This window comes from Ambystoma mexicanum, chromosome 2p (assembly GCF_040938575.1).
Source record: "Ambystoma mexicanum isolate Mex_15411 chromosome 2p, UKY_AmexF1_1, whole genome shotgun sequence".
Lineage (NCBI taxonomy): Eukaryota > Metazoa > Chordata > Amphibia > Caudata > Ambystomatidae > Ambystoma > Ambystoma mexicanum.
Window position 1 is genome coordinate 739,796,498 of NC_090923.1, and position 24,514 is coordinate 739,821,011.

The 24,514-nt window shown below is 42.7% G+C and overlaps 1 protein-coding gene across 2 annotated transcripts in view; it reads left to right on the forward strand.

Moving 5' to 3' along the window:
- LOC138566734 (sprouty-related, EVH1 domain-containing protein 2-like) overlaps positions 1 to 13,772 on the forward strand; it is a 654,794-nt gene extending 641,022 nt beyond the window's left edge. For both annotated transcript variants that reach the window (XM_069644362.1, XM_069644363.1), the window contains exon 7: positions 9,666 to 13,772. In XM_069644362.1, coding sequence (XP_069500463.1) covers positions 9,666 to 9,676 — 11 coding nt within the window. In that variant the 3' untranslated portion in view covers positions 9,677 to 13,772. The remainder of the gene's footprint in view (positions 1 to 9,665) is intronic.
- The last annotated feature ends 10,742 nt before the right edge of the window (positions 13,773 to 24,514 follow it).

The window sequence follows — 24,514 nt, forward strand, 5'->3', positions numbered from 1 at the left end:
CCAGCAGGGATAGGATTTCTTGCGCAAGGAGCAGATCTGGACGCTTCAAAGAGAGCTTCCACGGTGGACTGTCGTGAGGCCTCTGCCGGAAGGGAAGACAGTAGCCGTGGGCTATGATCTCCAGAACCCACACATCTGAAGTAATGGCCCGCCATTCTCCAAGATGCTGTGCAAGTCTGCCCCAACCGGTAAACCATGGGCCTCATGACTGAGCGGACGCGGCTGCGGCAGTGCCTGAGGGCAAAGAGGCAACTGCCCGGGCGGCTTTGGCACCCCGAGTACCTTGCTTTCCACCCCAGGTACTCCTACGGTGGCCCCTTTGACTGCCAGCTCCTCTTGATCTACCAAAAGAAGAGTAGTACTGAAAGGAACCTCCCCTCCATTGCTGTTCCCTAGGACGAAAAGGCTGAGATTTGACGTACTGCTGTGCTCAAAGACTTCAATGCAGCTTTGGAGGTCTGCAACCTCTCAAGGCTCTCGTCCGCCTTGCTGCCAAACAGATGAACAACATCAAAGGGCATGTTCAGAAGACGGGATTGCACATCAGGAGCAAACCCCGACTTCCGCAACCACGCAAACCTGCGTATCACGGTGCTCGCAGCCATGGACCGGCTGACACAGTCTGCCATGTCCAAACCCGACTGAACGGACTCACACATGGCATCCTTGCCATCTTGCACGAGGGCTAGAACACCATCCCGTTCCTCCCCTTCGGGAATATGCTCAGCCGCCAAAGACGCACAGTTCCACAGAGTGTGTGTGAATCTCGCTAAGGCACAAGTGGAGTTGGCCGCCTTCAATGCCATACCCCCAGCCGAAAATACCTTCCTCGCTCAACCATCAAAGTGCTTATTATCCCTATCAGGAGGGGTGGTAAGGTGCGTCAATAAGTAGCAGGGGTCACCACTGGATGGGCGTTATCTTTTCGGAAGCGACTTATTAACTGCCGGTAGACTCTCCGGAGCAGTCCAAGCCACCGCCACCCTCCTTTGCAAAGCCATGTGAAACTGCAACACTGGGTCAGTTGGTGGGCCTTGATCCAGGATGTCCGTCAAATCATCCTGAGCAAAATCAACAGGTGGAGCAGACCACCCCAAGTATTCTGTCACCCTTGGCATGAGACGCCGATAGGAGGAATCCGCATGCGCCCCAGGCTCAGGTCGGCCAAACTCCACCTACGGAGAGGTGTCAAGGCCACTAGCGTCATGCAATGACTGACGAAGTCCCTCCATCTGACTATGCCCAGACAAAAGATCATCAGGGACATCAGGAGGCACAACCATCTCCTCATCAGACAGTTCCTCAACCTCTGAAATGTCTTGCAAAGGCTAGAAAAACTCCAATCTAGGAGTAGGAACAGAATAGGGCTCAAAAACAGGTCTCACTGACTTAATGAGAGCCTTCGTCAGAGGTTCCACAGCCCTCTGTGGCACCTCTGGCAAATCCTCTTCAAACGGCATCGAGGGCACCATGGGACTCGGCGTCGATCGAGGCGCCGACTCCATTGACAACTTCCTCGAGGGCGGAGCCCCGAGAGTGTCCCTCGACAGATACGGCGCCGATGGCGTCGATCTCTTCTTCGAAGGGCTCACAGGTTCCGACGGTCTCAATGGCGTTGAGGACTGGGACCTGGATCTGGTACAGCTATGTCGATCTCCCTTGTCCAAACGGGACCTCGAGGGCACCCGATGATCGTGCTGACCGCCCGAGCCCAAAGGCGTGCGAGAGGTGGGCCGAGCCCGTTCCTTGTCAGCTTCTTTTGAAGACACGGAGGGAACTGTGCCTTGCGACTCGAAAATCGCTAACATCTGCCAGCGGAATGATTCCCATTCGGCCAGCGATGAAGACTTGGTGGGACAAGTCAACCGTCTGGCGGAGTCCTCCCCCGACGAGGACGGGGAAGGTGACTGGTGACAGCGCTTCCTAGAATGCCTCGATGAGGCAGAGCAATGGCGGGAACCACTCCTCGACCAAGACCCCCTGGATTTTCGCTGACGTGGAGAGTAGCCCCTCGTGTCATCGGTCGAAAGCCCAGCGAATTTCGATTTATGGGGCTTAGACACCCTACCTACCTTCAATTTCTTCTTACGTTCCCGCAAGGCCTTAGACGTCAGGGACTGGCAATCCTCGCAGTCGTCCGTGGCGTGGCTTTCGCCGAGGCACCATAGGCAGATGTCATGCGGGTCCGTGATGGACATCTTCGAACCGCAGTCCTGACATTTTTAAAGCCCGACTTTGGGGTAGTAGACAAAGACATTGCTTTCGAAGAGAAGAATCGAGCGCGCCGAGATTCCGAAACAAACACGTTTCTGGAAAAAAAGGAACTGAGGCTATGGGCGCTGTGCGTCTTATATATAACATCCGGTGACGTCGACCCTCGACGGAGGCATTCGAGGGACAACGAATCAACGTCATTGACGCAGGACGCCCTCTGCCGAAAATTTTCCAAAGCAGCACAGCTGCGGACATTACCTGTCATAGATGTGGAATACGTCAGAGGATACAATACCCTCGAATGTATGGATATAGTTTGCACATGTCTGGAAAAAGTCAGGGGAGTCAATAATCAGGGTGTACATATATCAATTAGAAGAACCTGCATTCCCACACATTCGCCCGCTAGGATAATAAAGTGTCCCACTGTGTTACCAATTTGTTCATTAAGACGGAAAGCTAGTGACGTATCAATATACGTGGCCACACCCCTGGAGTGGGATGAGAGGGAGGAGCCATACCTATGAACCCCCCGAACCCTGGGCCCCAGGGAGCTTGCTTTCCATTCCCAAATGGGCCTCCTGAAGAAACACAATATTCACCTGATTCTTTTTTGCATGATTCATGACCAGGCTGAACTTTTTATTATTGGTAAACCCACGGATGTTCCAAGTCATCAGTGGGATTCCCTGGTCCCCAGGGAGCTTGCTTTCCATTCCCAAATGGGCCTCCTGAAGAAACACAATATTCACCTGATTCTTTTTTTGCATGATTCATGACCAGGCTGAACTTTTTATTATTGGTAAACCCACGGATGTTCCAAGTCATCAGTGGGATTCACTCACCTGTTGATCCATACAATACCTATAACAATGTTATTCAACCCCCGTCCCATGTCCACTGGTGTCCCAAAACACCACAGACATAACTCTGCTTCGCTCGAGTAGTCGAGGGGACTGCAGAGAGATCATCTAAGACATAAAAGGTGTAATCGCTGGTGCTGTACTTACTTGAATTAAAACATCCCTACTCCCACCCCATACCCACACCACAAACACAAACATACCAGCTCTCATCCCCTCCGGAATCCCTAACCAATGAAACCAAACAAATCACACCAACACCCATAGTTACTGCGGACTTGGGGAGCTGCCAGCACCTGCTATAGCTCCCAGTGACAGACTACCTGTTTCAAATGTTCACTTTCCTGTGTTGGTTAACCTCTTCTGATGCTCTGCGGCTCCTTGTCAGCAACCTACTGCTTCATATGCAGGAGAGTACAATCCAAATGTTAAATCAGAATGTCAACTGGCCGGTTTTCAGCCAGGTGACCGGCGTGGAGAGCACCTGGGATCAGGTAATCCAGAAGAAAATCTTTCAGCCGCTTCAGGGTTTATAAAAAACTTAACATTGCCATTGCGAGCCACCCTCAATTTTGCTGAGAATAACATCACATATCAGACCTCGTTCTTCCTCTGTATGTTCTTGACGGCCTGAAAAGTTTTTCTTTGCTCCTGGACCTGTGGACTGAAATTGGGGGACATTTGAATCTTTGCAGAGCCTCGCCTCAGATCTCCTTTCTCTTTGCCAGCTTTAAGTAGCACATCTATGTCTCTATAATTGAATATTCAAGCGATGATGGCACTGGTAGCCAGGGTGCGAGGCGCCCTCTCCACTAGGAACATATTTGAAACAGGTGGGCCCCCAGAGTGTCCAAAAGAAGTTTCTCAATAAAGTTTTCCATATCCAGCACTTACTGTAATATCAGTGCTGCCTCGCTATCCTCCAGAGCACGTTGTCAGAACAGGATCAGACCTGGGTTCAGTACCTTTAACATTGTGCATCTGAGTTTACTCCACGATGCTCTACACATCGAGGACCCATTTATGGGTTGAAAGGGGGGGGACCACCCCCCCTAGCCTCCTCCAGGCACAGCACCACGTCAGCAGGACATTCGCTCCACCACTCAACCAGTGCTGACACTGCAGTGTCGAAAATGCAGCACTCTTCACACCCCGGTCTCTGCCTTCTGATGATTTGATAATCCTTCTTACTGAGTTGTTTTATTTACTCCCAGGTGACTACAGTCTGGTTGCTTGGCGGGCCGGCCCCTCTCACAGCCTCCACAACTGCTATAGTAGGGTGTACTGACAGGGTCTATGCACAAGTGCTGCCGTATCTCTCTCACCAATGTCGGCTCCAGTGGGCCTCAGCAATACACTCCTGGCACACGGGCCCTCGTGGCACCGCAGCAGGGGGATCACCCAGCCGTGCGGGAGGCTTGCTTGCCCATCTCAGAATTTTGACACCACTATTCTCGGCCACGCGGCCTCAGAGACCACCCCCGCGGAAGCAAAAGGGCCAGCTTCTCTCCACGCCCAGGAGGAGACCTCAGGCCACGCAGTACTCACCGCACTCGGGAAATTTAGCAGATGTTCATAGGGAGTCAGCCGGGGCAGATCCCTTGCTCTGATGTCCATGCTCCGATATTTAGCGGCCGTTAGGCCTCCTTCTCTTCGTTAACGCCCACAATCTATCCTTGCAACGCTGCGGTTCTCAGGGATGAAACTTTGCTTGTCGGGTGCCACAGAGCTTCTGTTCTCAGCGAAGCAGCACGTTTGTGCCCAAGCACGTCGGAAAGAAGGATTTTACATTGGGATAAGTGAGCCGTCTGTCTGAGCCGTCTCAGCCTGCAGGCATTTTGCAGACAAGAAACAGCACCCCCGTACAATACTCTTTATAAAGACACCAGTAAAAACGTATGTCATGTGTCATGTGTCTCACTCACCAGCCTACTACAGAGTGCCTACAAAATGCAGACGAGAGATATTGGTAAAAATGGCTTCTCTGAAGAGTGTGAACTAAATTAGGTACATGCCATGAGAAGTTGCATCTTGTCCTTAATGTGCATAGACTGAAAGATTATATCTTGTTTTTGAATTAGGCCATAATACGAAATGAGGGAACATTTTAAAGGGGGTTTGAATAGCAAAAGCAGGAAGGACATGATTTTAAAAACACCAATTTTACCAGAGTATAGTGGATGGAAGGTCATGTCATGGAATGTTAATTTTATGTGGTCATAGTGAACACACATCTTGCACTATGCAGGCTTCACATGAAGTAGCTAACCTGGGTAGTAGGTATACAGTAAAGCCGACCAGGATGTTACTATTACCTGGCACTACAGGGCGCGTCAGAACATTATAAAGGATTCATGTCTATGAACCAATTTCAAAGATGACCTTTCTCCATTATCGAGTAAGACCCTCATTATGAGTTGGGTTATACCTTGGATTACCATATGCAGTAATTACTGTAACCCCATACAGAAAAATATGGGTTTCACCAGCATTATTAGTTTACAGCTGCTATGGTGATAAATCTACAGAAAGAATTTATACATACATACATTCACGTTATACACACGTTAAGAAATAGATCATTTTCCAGGAAAGCATAACATGCACTCCATGTTTCTATAAGGGCTATGTAATAAGGGCTATGTAGTAAAGACCCCAGAGCAGTATCTGTGGCTGTTTGTCTCAAAAGACCCAAAGTCTTTTATCTTCTTTCATGTTCCCACCGTCAGTTAGGGTGTGCAGGACATCTATGCACCCTCTCCTGCATAGGCTAAACCCTTCACATCTCTTCCAGAGTAAAAGGTTGCATGCAAGATCCAGAACACAATTGGATAGGATACTACTCTCACCCATTTAACAAATAGCCACCTAGAATCAGAGAGCAATCAATCTCAGAAAGACAAACCTCACAATACACTCACCTTGCAATCCCAGCTGGGCAATAAACAACCATGGATTAAATGTTGCCAAAGGCTTGGTATACAAAAAGCTACCTAAAGTTGCTCGCTCTAAAATAATCCCTTCTGGCCATGGTGTTCAGCTACCTAAAGTCAGTTTGTGTTCAGCCCTAGAAAGGGACATTTAAGAAGGCTGCAATCTGTGGCTGGTCCAGGATACGTGAGGTTGAACGGTACAGTCAGTACCTTTGAGAAAGCTAACTGTCTTGATTGTTGGGCGTACTTCTTCACCAGGTATGAGACGACTACATAGGAACATATGTTCATTGATCGAAGTGAGCGGCAACGGTCGGGAGTGGAGTTGCACTACTTTTTTACTGTCAACGGTTTCACTGCTTTTTCCAACCATATTCACCATTCTGGAACTGTACTTTTTGAATTTAAAGCATACTTCTTCACTTTACCAGCTTATATTAGTTGCAGTTAAACTGAAATCAGACCGTACATTTATGAAGCGTAAGAGACATAGCCTGGATGGATTACAGCTGGCTTCATCTTAGGCAGAGAAAGATGGGAGAGATCCTGGTAACACTAAGAAGGAATCTCTCCTCGCACTGCAATTCCCCTTGGTTTTTGGAAAACTGGACAAGTAGAATGCTAAGACGATATAGTTTCTAAAGGTACATGCCATTCGCAAGGGATACTTTTTTAATATCAGGTGGCAATGGGGGATTTGCCCATTCATGCACGAGTAAAGTAATTGTAGGAGCCTTAGTGACTATTCACTTGGACTATTGCAATGCACTCTTGGGGTTACTTCAATGAAAATATTAGCAAACTCCAGGTAGCTCAAAACGGATTGCTTTCTAGACACAGGAAAAGTGCTCATGTCCTAGCTGTTTACAGGAACTGGGTATGGCTTCCAGTAGAGTAAAACAATCAACTTAATAATCTTTATATCCTTCCAAATGTTTTCATTGGAGATGCCCCTGCCTCCCTTCAGGATAGCACCACACAGTATATCCCAGGATGGAACTATTGGTCTATGGCCATTCACAGACTAGACATCCCTAAAACTGTGTTAGGCCAGAGGAGATAAGACTTGTATTCTTGGGGCACAGTACTTGGAGTAAATGACCAAGTTCTGATCATAACAACACAATCTTTTTCTAGTTGCAGGCCCCTGCTGAAGACACATCTGTTCAGGTAGATGTAAGGTATACATTCTAGATGAGATACGATCAGTGAGTCTAGCCAATAAACAAATGATCCCACTGACTGACAGACTGAGAAAAATAATGAAATGCAATACAGGGGCACCACCTTCTTTTGCCAGTTCCACCCACTTGGCTGTCAACCTGCCATGCCCGCAACATGAGGTCACAGAGTTCCTCTACATTTTCTTGGTACACTTATACCACTGCATATGTTTCAGCATTTCCATCTTCTTTAGTTTTTGCCTATATGTTGTAGAATTGTAATATTAATATGATTTTAGTGCCTAGAGTTGGTAGCATATGGGTATTCTAAATCAGACGAAAAAGAATTAGGGGGAGATTTAACAGATACACATGTATGCCAATGACATAACTAGTTTTCAAATGTTTGCTTCATCCTTAAATTATACCAATTCACACATGTTTTGTTCGGTCTAATGGCAAGAAAGAGAGAGACATTTCTTTGATTGTGATTCGCCACTTCTTCTAAATGTACACTTTCTGTCATGTCAATATTATTACAGATAATGGTCTGTAAAGTGTGACAGGTGTTGGTAAGCAGAAATTGAACATTTTAGAAGATGTGTGCTAGGAGTGAGTATATCTTTAAGATAATGTTGAAATTCCAAAGGCATGCAGGCCAATGGCACATTTTCTTGGTAGTTGTTGAGTGTGCTTACTTTAAAGGGTGAGGGCTGGACTTCATCAGCCCAAGCCCTTACAAAGTGAAGAACAAAGACCTAGTATAGGTGCGGTCAGAACATCTCAAAGAAGTTTATTTTTCTCGCTACAAAAGACATTCGCTAAGTAAACCTATCACAGGCCACCTCTACTCATTTTTTTATTCAAGATGCGGGACTGCCCACCATACAATCATTGCTGAACTATAGAGAAATTAATAATTACTGTGTTAAATTGGAAAATTCTACGATGTCGAACTCCTTTTCAAGACAAATATAAGTCTGCATTCATCCCCGATGGGAGCAATCAGGCATGGAATTTCACATTGTATATTGCCACCCAACCTGAAACATTCACCTAAAATCAGTGAGTGCTGAATGTTATGGGTGGTCACGTGATTCATGTGAACCATTCATTTTTAGAAGAAATAGAGGTGCATCATAAATCTATATACTGTGTAAATCAGCCCATTCATTAATTTAGTTATAGAGATCAAAGATGTTCTATATTTCCCTCCATGACCCTTATATTGTTTGCAGAGTTTCTTCCGAAAATATCTTGTTTCTTTCAATATTTATTTGCGTATTCTTCTGTCTCAAAATACAATACACCAATGCACATATACATTGGGAGTTAGATATATCAACTTTTTTCAGCAAATTCCTTAGGTCACTAGTATACATAGTCAACACTCCTTCGTATGCCATACTTAAAATGTAAACAATGTACATCAAATCGAAGTATAGTTGGCCGAATTTTAAGGAAATTAAATAGGAAAAAAGAATAAACTCCGTTTTTAACTGATGTCAAAGGCAAGTTCAGAATAAGAAGACATTACTGATATGAAGATGGTTAGAATAGAAACAGTCCATGTACAATGATAAGTGGAAGCAAAGGGTACTCTACTGCCCCTTCCCTAAACTCAACAATTCAATTCCATAAAAGAAAATCAATGTTGCCAAGATACAGATGTGTCAGTCAGGGGTCCATGCACTGTTACCAAGTAATACCATCTCTACCCCATAGACCGGACTACTACTGGTTGCACTTCCTCCTGCAGACACCTTGGTACCTTGCCCTCTGCCCACAAAGTGGCAATCCTCCTCTGGGTTCCATTTCAAAGAAATCCCCATTCATATCCAACTGTCTTCAAAGTAAGAAGTCATCCCAGTTGTTCCAAAATGATTAAGTGAACCATTAAACAAAGAGAACAATATTTGCACTGAGGGAGGAAGAACAAGGCATGGAGGCCCAAGCAGAGGGTTTTGGAAAGTTAAGACATATCCTTCGGCCTGCAGAAGTGTTAATTTACAAATGAGATATAAACATTACAAACGTGTATGCTTGTTTAGTTCACGTTTTCATCTATTTGGTCAGTACCCCATTGAAATTTGTCATGCTTGTTGCAGTTAGTATCTTCAACTCTAAGCTAAATATACATACAAAGGGGGCTTTCGGTACCCTGATTTAGAGATGCTGTCAATTTTAAAGCCACCTCTTTTGCAAAGAAATTCGAAATTAAACCACTTCTGTTTTAGACTGAAAACAAACATAGTGATTTTACCTTGACGTGTGTATGGGCAACATTTAGTTCACCAATCATAGTGCTTCAGTTGATCACCATGACAAAATCCCTTTGACCATGACTGCCACCTAAACCCCAACCATCTTGCACCATCAGCACCCATGACCTCAACTCCATCCTCCAAGCATCCCACCCACCCATCCTGCCTCAACGTGCCCTTTATCTGCCATGTCTGCTTACACCCACCTTTCTTTCTTTTCTGTTACAGGGCAGGTGTAAAATACACCAGTAGATCCTTACGTTTGGAAATAACTCCAATTCTGGGGACGCAAAAATAAAAAACATTTTTAAAAATGACTAGTACTTCAGCCACAGCCACGCCTAGCACCTTTAAAATCAACATCCTCATGGACCTCAACACAGCCACCAGCTTATTAGCTTTCTCCTCTCTTCTTGCACATACAAAAAGCCCTGATGACTGTACCTTTCTTTTTTTAATGACTTTTTTAACTACTCACTCCTGGACAAAAAACAAATTAAACGTGGACATGGTAGCTTCCGTGCTAGAATTCTAGGATACAACAGCTGGGATTTGCAAACTCACCAGAGCGTGGGAAATGCTTTAAGGTAAACAGGCTTTCTTTCCCACTGGAGACATCTGCCCCGTTGGTCTGAGAAGCATTCGGTGCCTTCTTCTTAAATGAATGACTCGAGCGAATCTGGAGAGAAAATTGATAGTTTCCCAGCTCAAGGGGGAACACTTGCACATTTTTGCTAAAACAAACATTTTGGCTCACTTTCCTGCAGTAAGATTCGGAAAGGTTCTTTTTGCTACGAAATTACTAAAACGATACGGCTAGACCCTCCTCTGGGAAAACAAACTTAACCATCTCAGAATGAGGACATCCCATCCTTATCACCTGCTTTACTTAGGGGCATCCAAAATGAACAGCAATGTCATCAGCAATGGACCAGTGTTTTCTTTTTCGGGGATCAGCATTTTTCTGAGGGTATTTGACAATTTTCACAAAGGCGAAAGAATTCCACCTTCACATGTAGCGAGTACACCATCATATTTTTATTGGTATACAGTCCAAAATAACTGCAAATATGAAGAATACTACAAATAAAGAGGTCAAAATAACTATGCTAACAAGGAGGAACGAAAACATTACTTTCATGGTAATTACAGTACTCCAACCTTTACAACTGGTTGGGCGAGCCTGTACCTCAGACTGTATGGGAAAAAGCTTTACCAAAAGAGGATGATGTCACTCTAAGACTTTAGAATTGGGATCCGTACCCACCAGCATCCCCCTCCACTCCTGTCCTGCATCACCAACGACTCCTCTCAGTTCCACAATTGTTTCCACCGTGAATGTTACGACATGGCATCTGCATGGGGGAATGGCTGGGATGGCTCAGTGAAGGAGGGAGAGCAAGGACAGCGCACTGGAATCACCATGAAGGTACGTTTTTCATACTCTAGCGTTCTGCTCTCCCTCTTTCTTAACTGGTTGGGAAACCAGACTGTGGAGATCCATGAAATGGGTGGAGGAGACCACATTTGCCTGCCTGGGTTCAGGCTAAAAGGTTGCACAACACCTGCTAGCCAAACAGAGCACCTCTCCTAGATGATGGGTCAAAAGTATATCACCTAACAAAGGTGTTTGCCCCAGTTGCTTGCCCTACATATGTTAGCAATGGGTACATGCCTCTGGAAGGCCACAGATGCTGTCTTAGTTCTGGTTGAATGAGCGGGAAGTCCTTCAGAAGCCTGGAGAACAGAAAGCTGGTATGCCTTAGAGATGTAAGAAACCATCCATCTGGAGATGGTAGCCTTAGCTACCTTGTTCCCATGTGAAAGACCACCATAGGTGATATAAAGACAGTCAGATTTCCTGAAAGACTTGGTCCTATCCAGGTAGAACTTCAAAGTTCTAGCAACTTCTGTGCAAATCCGAAAATACTTTAGCAACGAACAAAGGCACAGTCTGAAGAATGACCTCGTTTTTATGAAAGACAGTATAAGGACCTTCCGAGGAAGGTGCATGAAGCTCTGACAGTCTTCTTGCGTAACTAAAAGACACTAAAAAGGACCGCTTCCAAGTGAGACGGTCTATGTCACAAGAGGTCAAGGGCTTACATGGCCTACACAAAATGGCATTCAAACTACGTTAAGATTCCATTGTGGAATTTGAATGGAGGGTGGAGATGAAGAATACCCCCAAAGTGCCTTTTGACAATTTTGTTTTTAAAGAAAAAATCTCCTCAGAGGAATTAAGGTAAGCAGTGACAGCAGAAAGGTAATGCCTGCAGGATGGAACTCGAATGCCAGAATCCACTAAGGAAGTTATAAAGGTCAAAACATTGTCCAACAAGGGTTTCAGATAATTAATATCCTTAGGCAGAGCCCAGTGGCAAAATCTGTGCCACTTATTCCTGTACTGTTTTACTGTAGAATTCTTACTTGCTACACATATGACTGAGAAATTGTAATCTAACTTCCTGAGTTGCTGTTATCTAGTTCCTCAGGAACCAGACTTTCAAGCTCAACAATGTAATGCAGTGGTGAAGCACAGCCGCCCTGCCAGACTAGGAGGTCTCAAGACTTGGGGGTGGGGGTGAAATGAAATGCTCCCTTCAAAAGTAGAAGGCGGCCAAAGAAGCACGTCTGCCAGGACCAGTAAGTTCCCAATAAGATCAGACTCCACTAGAGGGAAGGGAGGGAATGCATAAAGAGTTTTCCTATACCAGTCCAGGCTGAACGTGTCTCTCAGGGAGTGGTACCTTCTAAACTTTATCTTGTGTGAAAAGGCCTTCGGAACCGAAGGCCAAGTATTGAGACTCAGTGCTTTTCCCTTCGAGAGGTACTCACAGGTGCTTGCGCCTGGACAGTACAGGGGCCCTTGGTTCTATCTGAGGTGGCAACCTTACCACCGGGACTGAAGGGCGATGCTGAATCAGAGATGGTGCCCGGTCCCAACTCACTCTTACCATTAGGATGCAAACACTTCCTTCCACAGTGACCTGAAGTTCCAGACCCTTCTTGATTATGCAGACTAAGCATGGGTTTGATACCAACACAGAACTGACAGGACGTTACAGGAACTCACTGGGAGTAGTTACCAAGACTGCTTATGCAGGCTCTGTGAGGGTTAGCCGCTGAGAAGTGTTTACCACATCATATGCACCACTTGAACCCTGTCATCAACTCCATGCGTGGAGAAGGAGGCAATGTTGGAAAAAAAGGTGCCAATTCCAAAACTATTCCCCTCAGGGAGGGATGACAGCAAAAAGTGACTACAAATGCCCAAAAAAAGGGAAGCACACAGAGAAGCTGGTCCCACGTCCAAGCAAATAGGCAGAAAAAAAGGAACTGTGAGGTGGAGGTTGGTGACACATGGGTTGGGCTGGCACGTACCATGCCCCATTCTAAAATCTTAAAGTAACAGCATCCTATTTTGGAAAAGCTTTTTCCCGTCCAGTCTGCAGAGCAGGCTGTCGAAACGAGTTGGGAAGGAAGGAGAGCAGGACACTGCAGTATGGGAAAATAACCCAATCTTAATATTTTAAAACAGAATACGTAAAACGCTTCTGGTCAGGACCGGAATGGTTCTGGGCAGATGAGGATGGCAGATGAGGGTTCTAACGGTTCTTGGGAATACAGGTGTATCCTGCATTTTGGAGATACACCTTCATGAATGGAAATGGGTAAGTGCAAAAGAAAGGGGCTGAGTTGATCTGTGTATGGTGGGGGAATTGCAATTTCCCCGTATTACTAGACCAATAAGAAACCCACAGACATTTATTTTAAACAAGTACATATATTTGGACAAAATGTGCTTTTTTTAAAAAAAAGAAAAACGAATTTGTACTTTCTTCATTTGTTATTGAAGTTATTCTTCATGTAAGTTATTTTTCTCAATTTAAAACGTGTGTATTTTTACTGTTTTCAATAATTTCAATGTAAAATTTGTTACATTTACCGCTTGTCTTTGCTGCTTCATTTTCTATACGGGTGATAGGCATTCTTACATATAACTATTATATTTCTTATTTAGGTAGGAGAGGTAATCGCTTAAGGAAAGGTTCCTGGACAGATAGTTTCAAACACAATGCAATTTCTCCCACATTACCCCAATGTGCCAGTGATATCCTGAACCAATAAACTAAATACACACCACACCTTCAGCCGGCCTATTAGACAACATATACAGACAGCAATGCCTCTCAACTGGTTGCAGCATATTGAAACTAGCACAGCTAAAAACGTACCAATGTGAGTTTCACAAAGTGATGATTTAAAGTGAGTTAGGGGGTGGTGAATCTTTTCATAAACACGTGTCTATTCAAAAGAGGGTGATGTTTAAGCAAACACAAATAATCATTTGAAAAACAGTACAGGTTTTCCTGTAATACCAAATGTGTGATTTGGCTGTTTTTACTACTTCTTTTCGTCATCTCAATTTCCTACAAATCCTGTTAGATTTTTTATGGTTTCATTTAAATACCTGCATCTCAGAGCTATTCATTGTGCATATGTTTTAAAAGCACTTTTCCACGATGCTACGTGATCTGTGATGTAGCAGGCACACTAGCTTTCTCATTTCCTTTCAATAATGCTGATCGTCTGTGTGTCACCTATCATAACTAGCACTAGAACCTAAATAATTCAGAATGTTCCCAGCTTGCTTAGTGCTCATTAGCTTTCCGAAACAAGGGCTGGATTGGCAAGTAATTATGGATGGGGCAAGAAGAAGAAAAGCAAACACTAAAAATAAGAACCATTGTTTTGAAGGGTTTACATACATTTGACGATTAAGCTTTGGTGGTGATAGTTTTGCACACATCTTTCTTGGTGAAATATCCAGTTATTACAACGGGGTTTAGGACTTTTGTAAACCTAACCCAGTTCTTGCCGACCCACAACCAATAGAAAGACACTAGTGGACAGTAGGCAACAAATCAATTTCTTGTATCTGACCATATGCACTATGGGCACAACATTAGAAGCATGGGTTTGGAATTTGTAATTATTAAACAATTCTTTGAACTACTCAAGTTGGCGCAAATCTCCAGGAGGACTTTTTGTTTATTATAGGTGCCATATTAGTCCTCACCGTCATATAAAATGGGGTCAAAAATGTGTACACTAGTGTCTTTCTACTGGTTGTGGGTCGGCAAGAACTGGGTTAGGTTTACAAAAGTCCTAAACCCCATTGTAATAACTTGATATTTCGCCAAGAAAGATATGTGCAAAACTATCCCCACCAAAGCTTAATCATCAAATGTATGTAAACCCTTCAAAACAATGATTCTTATTTTTAGTGTTTGCTTTTCATCTTCTTGCCCCATCCATAATTACTTGACAATCCTGCCCTTGTTTCGGAAAGCTAATGAGCACTAAGCAAGCTGGGAACATTCTGAATTATTTAGGTTCTAGTACTAGTTATGATAGGTGACACACAGACGATCAGCATTATTGAAAGGAAATGAGAAAGCTAGTGTGCCTGCTGCATCACAGATCACGTAGCATCGTGGAAAAGTGCTTTTAAAACATATGCCACAATGAATAGCTCTGAGATGCAGGTATTTAAATAAAACCATAAAAAATCAATCAGAATTTGTAGGAAATTGACATGACGAAAGGGAGAATTAAAAACAGCCCATGCACACATTTGGTATTACAAGAAAACGTGTACTGTTTTTCAAATGATTATTTGTGTTTGCTTAAACATCGCCCTCTGTTGAATAGACACGTGTTTACTTTTGACAACCAATACTATCAGCAGAATATGGGCGTGGCCATGGGCACAAGTTATGGCCAACCTGTTTATGGGACTAATCGAGGACAAAGTGATTTACAAAAATAAAGAGTATGCCAACAAAATCCAACTATGAACAAGATACATAGATTATGTATTTGTGATATGGGAAGGTACGCCAGAACATCTAAAGGAATTTATGGAACAAATCAACATTAATAAGTTTTGAATTCAATTTACAGGAGAGAGCGACACGCATCAAATCAATTTATTGGATCTGACCATATGCACTAGGGGCACAACATTAGAAACCTGGGTTTGGAATTTGTGATTATTAAACAATTCTTTGAACTACTCACGTTGGCACAAGTCTCCAGGAGAAATTTGTATTTATTACTTTTGTACATTTAGGGGGGATTTTGCTTTCATCCCACCCGCTCCAGGTAGACGCGACATCAAACACTAAACACGAAGGATAGATTGCAATTTCATTAATACAAAGAATGTATTATTTTGAGTCAATAGCAGAAGACCAGTCTCAGAGAAAGCACTCTTTTCCTTAATATGGCACCTAGACTAGGGCAGCATAGATCCTTGCACAGGCCCTGTACAGGCTCCAAGATAAAATTGATAACAAACTAAATCAATGTTACCACAAAGCAGCAGTCTGTGTAATAATCAGCTACTTGTATATAGATGATATTTGGACGTAATTGAGAAAGTAAATGGTAATAGATATGCAAGAAAGGCTTGGAATGTAACTGAGTTGTGGAAATGAATGGCTCCCCTGATATGTGAACCTTGGAGAAGTGGTGGTGGCATGATGTCATAGCAATGCTCGCATTCTGAACAGGGCATGCCACACAGGGTGCTGCCATTGGTGTACTCTGGCAGACACTAGGGCTAGGCATAAAAGCGAAGAGTGGGTTGACTTGGGAAGCATTTTGTAGAATCATTTTAAAGGGATCTGTGAGGGAAAGAACTTGACTTACAAGAATGCAATGCAAGCAAGAACATGCATGAAAGGTGGCAAGCAATGAGGCTGGAACCTAGCTTCTGCCAAATGCCCGGCCTGGCACTGTCCCACACATTTTTCTCTGTAGCAAGAGAGGAAAGCCAGTTGTCCTCCAATTGGATCCATATTATATCTAATTTGTATTCCAATTCCGTTGTTCTTACAGTCAAAGCAGACCTCTGACTCAGCTATGCTGTGGACTCTTCCACTAAGAGCATAATTACAAGTCTGGCGGCATTCCCTCTGGAAATACTGCTAAGTGGTGATACTGTTAACACATGTGGTAAGCATACAATAACTTTACGGGTCTGCATGATTCCAAATTATGCAGACCCTTAAATTAGTCTCCATTTTGAAGTCTCATAGGTCTCCATGGAGATTTGTGTATTACTTCATCTGGTAATTAGTGCATGCAGTAATGTTTTTGTGAGGCAATTAATTACAGCCATACAAAATGAAGGGCAATAGTTTAGTTTCAAGTTTGAAACTCGTAGTAGGACCAAATTGTAAAACATTGAGTATTAAAATATACTGGATGTTTTACCATTATCACCAAACTTGTAATCGGGCCCTAATTATAGTTTGATTCTCCCACCTCCAACTGAAACTGGTATTTGGACAAGATTCCAAATGTAAACGTACTGGAGTACACCATGCTGCATGTTTTACACTTGGAGAATTTTGAGGGGAGACAATTTGTTGCATTGTTTACTAATAACTCTCTAACTTCCTAACTCTCAGCATATCCACCACCCATCATGTAACCTGACACAAACCTCTGACTAAAGATACAAAAACTACAAACACTCTCCCATCTCTCTGCAACACCTAACATACACCTAAAACACCCGCATACAACATACAAATGGCAATCTACCAAAATCATACTAGCACACAGTATACGTTTTTTTCCGAACTGAAGTTACCAACGGCACATCAAAGCTTTCTTGCGCTTGTCCCTGTCATACCCACTAACCTTCCCAATCCCCTTCCTTTTCAGATCTGTCCGAGCGCCAGGAGACCATGAAAAATGGCAGCGGTGCACGGTATCAGTCCCAATAACATAACATAGTAAGAAGGAAAACACAGAGTGAATATTAAAGTGGCACATCTTCAATTCCAGGGAAAGGATTTTTTACCACTGAAACAAATGTTATGAAGACATCCGTTCATTTCTTCCAAGAGTCATAGGGTCAGATCAAAAAAGATGTGCACTTGAGCAAATGCCCATATGCATCTCTGATTTTCACCTGTACCTTTTACCTAATTAATAAAAGCCTAAAACTGGAACAGAGCATATATGAGATGCTCCAGTACAAATGTGATTCACAGATATTTGCTCCAAGCATATCCAGATTTACTCCAGTTTTAGGATTTTTGACTCAGGTAGCAGATGGAAATTTGAAATGCTGATGGGCATCTCCTTATTTCCTCTAGTGCAAATCTTTCTGAATTGAGTCTATTGTTTTTCAAAGTCTACAAAGCACCTTCCTGCCAATCCCTGTTGCCTCTTTCAGTGCTACATGTCTTGCACCTGATTTCCACTCGTTCTTTTCTCAGTTCCCTGGGCCCTGTTGTATGTCTGTGAGCATTACATTTAAGTTAAATGTGTAGTGATTTAACAAGTTTGCTAAATTTGCTATTGTCTAAGACAGTGGACTTCAAACCGGGGGGCTGGCCCCCTGAGGGGCCCAAAGGAAGTCCATGGGGTATGCGGGGGGGGGGGGTTAAGGGATTCAGATTACTGTTTTTAATTGAAACCTTGGATTAAGGTGACTGCTTTTAATAGAAAATATAAGCAGTAGAAAATCTTCTTATCCCCTAGGTGGGAGGGCCAAGAAACAATGTTTTTACTGAAGGCGAGGGGTAGGAGCTCGGTATGAAAACGTTTGAAGAGAACTGGTCTAAGAAAAGCCTGCTTCTCACACTCAGATAACTTTTCATACTTAAACGTCATGGCAGCAAGAAAGGCAACTGGCAGCTATAGCTGGAAATTAAAGTTGCATGTGGGTAGGTTCCTTGTTTTGTACTTAATACACCACAAGATCAGTCAAAGCGGTATGGGAAAAAAGAAGAAAGAGATGGGAAGATTTAACAGTAGCAAGGGAGAGGGGAAAAGAACAGGGATCAGGTTGGAAACGAAATCAGGAGGATTGGAAGATGGCAGTGAAAAGAAACAGTCTGAAAGTGATTTAGAAGTTAGGGAGCACAATGAAATAAAAACTAGCACAGATACCCTAAGACACATTTATCTCTCTCCAACCTTCTCCCCACTGTTTCTGAAAGTAGACCCACCCCGTTCTCTGACTCTCTATTGGATGGATACATTTTCATGGAGAGCTATTGACAATTCTACTTATGGGGGAGCAGATGTTACTGCCCGATGTACACACCTTATTTCCCATAAGCTGATGGGTGTTTTCCCAGAGAACAAAGATGCGGGGTTTCTTGCACCCTACATGCCCAAGGCGACCAGGCTGTATCTGTAAATCATTCCCTGGGCACAATGCAAATAAAAAGAAGCAATGCCTGTCAGTGTTAGAGAAGAGGATAGTTAGAGCTGTGTGGGTACTATTACTGGAACAACAGGGAATACTCCATATGAGCATTGGTAGAGCTCTTGAGATCCCGAAAACTGAAAACAAGATGTACTGCAGGTCAAAAGCAAGGAACATTGACAGAGAGGTGTCCGCCCCTGGGCTGAAATAGCAAAGTTTGCCTGAGGGAGAATTGGTAGAGCTGTATGTTTCCCACTGCTGTGGGGGTTACAATGGTGAAATTACAGGGGATGCTGCATGCTAGCCTGATGAGACAGTTATGAGAGTCCCAAACTTAAAAGAGCGAGGTATTGTGGGTCAGAGGTAAGGCACAAAGCGAGGTAAACGTGGAATTCCAGCACTGAAATAATTAGGGGCTGGGGGTGTCTACAAATGAAAATTAAAGTGAGCTGCTGGTGTTGCCTTTTTACGAAGTCAGGTGAAGCTTCCGGTCGTTGACAGAGGTGTGATTGAGTTCCCTATGCTATAGTATTCAGGAGCCAGGAAGGTACACAAAGACAGAATAAAGCCACGCAAATAATTTCTGATGGCCTGTTTTGCAATAGTGAAGGGTGATGTGGTGTAGGATTGATGGAGGCTGGCATCGTTGTGTGGAGATCCCAATTTTGGAAAAGTAAGGGAATCTGTATGCCGAGGTGGAGGTACTTCATACTGAAATGTCAACATCACTTAATGCTTCCCACTTGGTTTTTCACACTGGAGTCATCAGCAGTATTATTTTAACTACCTACTTCCTGGTACCTATATCACCTCCCACCTTAACTTTCACCCTCCCTAAAAAGAGAGTTATGTCCTTCATTTCACTGGTCACTGAGGAACGGAAGGTCCTTGCACACTATGAACTTATGCAGATATTTACAGTGTAGTAAGGGGTACACAATCTTCAGCTAGGGGCATGATTTCATTTGTGTTTGCAACTCCCAGCAAACTTGAGATTTGCAAAAAGAACAAGCCACCCCAAGTCATGAAACCCTCCCAAAACGCCTTTGATTTTCAGCTACTATTCTAGGGTGTTATACAATTTTCAGATTGTCTCCCTGTAAAGTACACAAAAAACCTTCATTGATGGAACCAGTAATACAGTATGCAGAGGTTTTAGATTGTGAATAAATAATGATATAAACGTTAAGAAAGTCCCACAATGCACTCTGATAGTGATTGATGATCTGCTGGCTCAGAAAACAGTGACTGACTATACAGTGTACCTTGAACACGTATCAGGATACATTGTGGTTAGAGGGCTCTGTGACCATGAGTGATGCTTTTCCTATCAGTCAGCCCGAGAACACACACACACTGATAGCACTGCCTTGCACATACAACTGATTACATAAAAGCTTAACTACATACTTGCTAAAATACATGCTCAACGGTGGTGGTACGCAACAATGACTTTCTAGCACATTGAGTCCCAGAAGGCATTTTCATCACAATAATCATGAAATTAGCAATTTTTTGTCTACACAAACAAAAATGCCTCCCGGTGTTCATGGTTTGAAATTAAAAGTCACTACAAGCCCAGCAATCCCCAGATGGCACTTTGACACTCAAAGATAACACTATAACAAATTACAAAATTCCCTTTTATAGGAACTTGTATCTGAACAATAGTTCACCTTTTAAATCAGCAGCAAGGGCCATAGTGGCCCCTAAAGACAAGAGTTATGCGAGATGTAGTACGCAGTATGGTCAATGCTGTGAGTCTATAAAGCTATTATAAGCTGCCTTTGTTATTAAAATGAAAATGGGTATGCATGGACCCCTGAATAGAATATGAATCCTCCTGCTAGGGTTGTGGCAAATTAGCTGCAGGTATGCGCCGCGTTGCCACGGGTAGCGTGCTGGACAATCTGCAGGCTAACCGTATTGGAAAGGATGAGGGTGCACAATGACACATCAAGGGTTTTAATATACACAAAAGCTCATCCAGAATGCGCCTCTGAGAGGGGAGAGCATACACTAGGTCAAAGCAAGTGAATGATCATACCCTAGTTCAGCAAGTCCTGGACAGCACTTTGGTACGATGAATTAATCTCATGTGAGATAAACAAGAGCCAGAAAGTATTCTGTAAGTGATCAATAAAATACTTGAATTAAGCCATTCCACACACGGAAGGGAAGTCCCAGCACTATGACTCCTGAGGTCTCCCTTGCTACCGCTCGCATCTCCCTTGCTACCCCTAAACAAAAAAGGGGCGGAGGGTACTTTTTTTATGCAAGCTCCTGCGCTGTGGCCAGCGTCATGTGGCTCTTTGCTTCTGGAGTGGCTGGCTTTGTTGTTCAGGCTTCTTAAAAAATAAATAAAAAAAAGACAAACAAAGAACAGGGATTCCACAAATCTAACACTTTCAGCAGTGACCTTAAATAAGAAAGAATAGGAATACCAAATAATTTGTCTTTCTGGAATTGTATACAATAATTGCAGGTTTATTTAAGGTTTATTTCATGCACAATTCAGGGGGTGAGTCACTGATTTAGTCTGTTCTTAAACACCTCAACTCAGCCTTTCATCCTTCTGAGCTCGATAAATGAGTACCAACACAGGTTAGCTGATATTGTATGTATTCTATATGAAGCGCTTAAGCGTAAGTGCTATATAATAACACATCACTATCATTTGGCCATGGACACCCGCTTGCGTTCACAGTGATTTGGTAATATGGGCCTATACACACTGATTTTAACGATACATATGGCGATCCATTCTTGTATGAAATTATATCACATTATAGTGATATCATAACCCTATTTTTCGTACTGTACTATGCTATGTGTTACCACTTCCTGTTTTTCAAGGGGTGAAAGGTTGTATTCCATCACTTCCAGTGCTATCATTTAGGCATGGGGTCAAATTACATCACGTCCGTGATGTCTTCAGAGGTCAAGTGTCATATGGTGTCACTACATGCAAATTCAGTTAAGAAGACTAAGGTTGTCTGTTGACCAGTAACCAAACACCCGTCCTAGAAACAGGGATATTATAACAATACGTTTTGTTCTTATTTATTTTCGATGTAATCACATTACATTCAATGTTTACCCTCTATAAAAGTGATTCACATCGTTTGAATAAACTTTTTAGGGAAGATTAGCTGAAATTAACTGTTATTTTTAAAATATTTAATCCGAAAAAAACCTGAAAAATGTCTTTGCAAAGTACACAACCCACAGTAGAAAGAACTACCTTTCCAACCCCTCCCTCCCCCCCAAGGAAGATTTAAGGTGAACAGAGACTCACAAGTCTGAAAGGAACACATGATATGTGATGTAAATGTAACAATTAATTGTTATCATTGTTCCCTAATTTACAGTGTATTCTTTTTTCGAACGTAGAATGAGCAATCCTGGCAGAGTGCAGTTTGATTGGGACTGGATGCGCAGAATGCTAAGTGACTATTTCACTCCCAGAATTCATTGTAATAAGCCCTGGCAGAGATTAGTAAATAGCAAGCACTACAGCTCTCATAACACACTGTCTTGGCAGCTAAACAAATTAGGAAGGGTAGAGTCCTTCTTACATGACCTAGAATTCTCTGGTCATCTTTAAAATTGGTGCATTTTTCACGTTTACAGTGCAATCTTTTTAGGTAATCAGTCGAGGAAATATTTCAGATGTTTTATTTTATTTAAAGCAAGGGTCGTTTGGCCCTGCACTAGAGATTGGGTAAAGTCTGGAGTTCAGAAAGGTTGTGTATTACCACATTTCGAGAATGTTTTCTTGCTCTTTTATATTAAAAAAAAGAAAAAACAGAAAAAGGTTATTATTAAATGATTTTTGTGGTTGCAATCTAATTCGTTCATGTTAGTATTTTACCGGATTTGCATATTTACTATTGCGATTTTTCTGTCTAAATGAGGAGGGCCTGACAGAAGGGGTTCTGTTGAAACCATGCTGTACATGAAACCTTAAAAAGAAAGTGACTGTTTTGTAGCAAAGAGCCACATCCGTGTTCCAGTGACTGGTGCAAACTGAGACTTCCAGATGCAAGAAAAGCGATTACAAAAAGAAAAGCATAATAACCATCATAATGAATGTTTCACTTTACACAGTGTTTAATGTCAACTGGCACATGCATAAAAGTCTTATGGGTGGCAAAAAAATGCTAAAACTCTGGATGAAAGAAGTGAACTCAAATGTGAACCTGGCCAATTACAGACCTTGATCTGATTAAGCACTGACTACGTAACTAAACAAAGATCTGAACTAGGCTAAGAACCTGCCTGAACGTGATTAAGCACAAAACCGAACCCAAGTACAAAACAGAAAATATGAAATCGAATTTTGTACCGTTTCACTCTGTCAGCTTTACGGCATATTTACCTACAGTATTTTTCACAATTTTATAATTTTTAACAGCAATGTTTACTTATTGTGATGCTTTTTTTTATGATTAACTTGTCATGGTTTAATGTACCTCACACATTGGTTCCTAACTTCTGGAAACATTTTGTTATTGTTCCCAAAATTGACAACGATTTGCATTAAGAACATCACTCACATTTTCCTTCATTTGTGTATCCGCATGGTACAGGGTACACTCTGTTTCGAATCAAAGATTCTTCAACAGTTACACTGTAGCAGATACATGACAAACATTGATTGTGACACTTGTAAACATTGCTACGTGTTGTAGTTTTTAATGAGCCAGAAAACGAACTAGAGTATGGCAAACCAAACATGTACTAAGCAGTTTCCATTTCTGTCACTTTGAAGCTCATGTTGCTCCTGGATACCGTTTATTGAAGGGATAAAAATCCTGCTCAGTGCTTTCATGCATTCAATTAATGTTGCCCCTCATTTTCATTCATTTGTGTGGCAGAGATGATGGGTGGATCGTAATTTATGTTCCGCCTCCTCCTTCCTCTCCACCATATAAATACTGCACGCATTTGCGCAGGCATGTATCTTCATGCAGGCACAGATGCTCAGCATTCCTATGGAGTTTCCAGAGTCTACGGAATCCATTGTAAACGCTGCTTTCCATGTATATATGGTGTGGAGCGTGTACTCCATTTACATGTCGCAGTGCAATAGAGTGGTGTACAGGAACATAGACCACCATTTTACACTGTCCTTGTGTACTCCGATCCGCAAATGTTGGCAATTACCTAGAGGAGACCCGTGTATGCCAAAGTGGAGACATAACAGGTCCTTAGCACGTAAAGTACGGTAACTCCAAAATGCACCCAACACCAAATTACCTGGTGATAATTTTTCTTAAACACGTTTCATTCATTACGCGACCAGTGAGCATAAACATACTGATTTGCCACTGCATGTGCAACTACATCAGGGAGTTTTACACTTGTCAGCATGTATTTGACCATAAATCCTTCATCCTGATATTACACCAATCTACAATATATGTCTACATTTTTTTATTCCCGATTAGTAATAAAAAGTTGTTCTTAATGCATCACTTTCGTCAAAGCAAAGAACATTTTATATATACTTATTATTAGCCGCTGAATGTGACAGCCTTTCATCCTTCCTACGTTATTAAACGACTGAAATCGGCCGTTGCGGGTTTCAAACCTTTGACTACTCAACCATTCGAGTTATCTTACCAGCTGAACGCAGTTAATCACGTTTTTGTCTTTGCACTATCATTCAAAAGTGTTGCATGTGAGTTTCCAATCCCATTGGCAAGGTGCACTGTATACTACATGTTTTTGGGGCGATGTAATAAGTTAATGGTTACCGGGTTTCCTTTCTGAGTGTCTCTGCTTTCTTCATTGTTTCAGAAGAACACTACATTTTATTTGATCAACATAT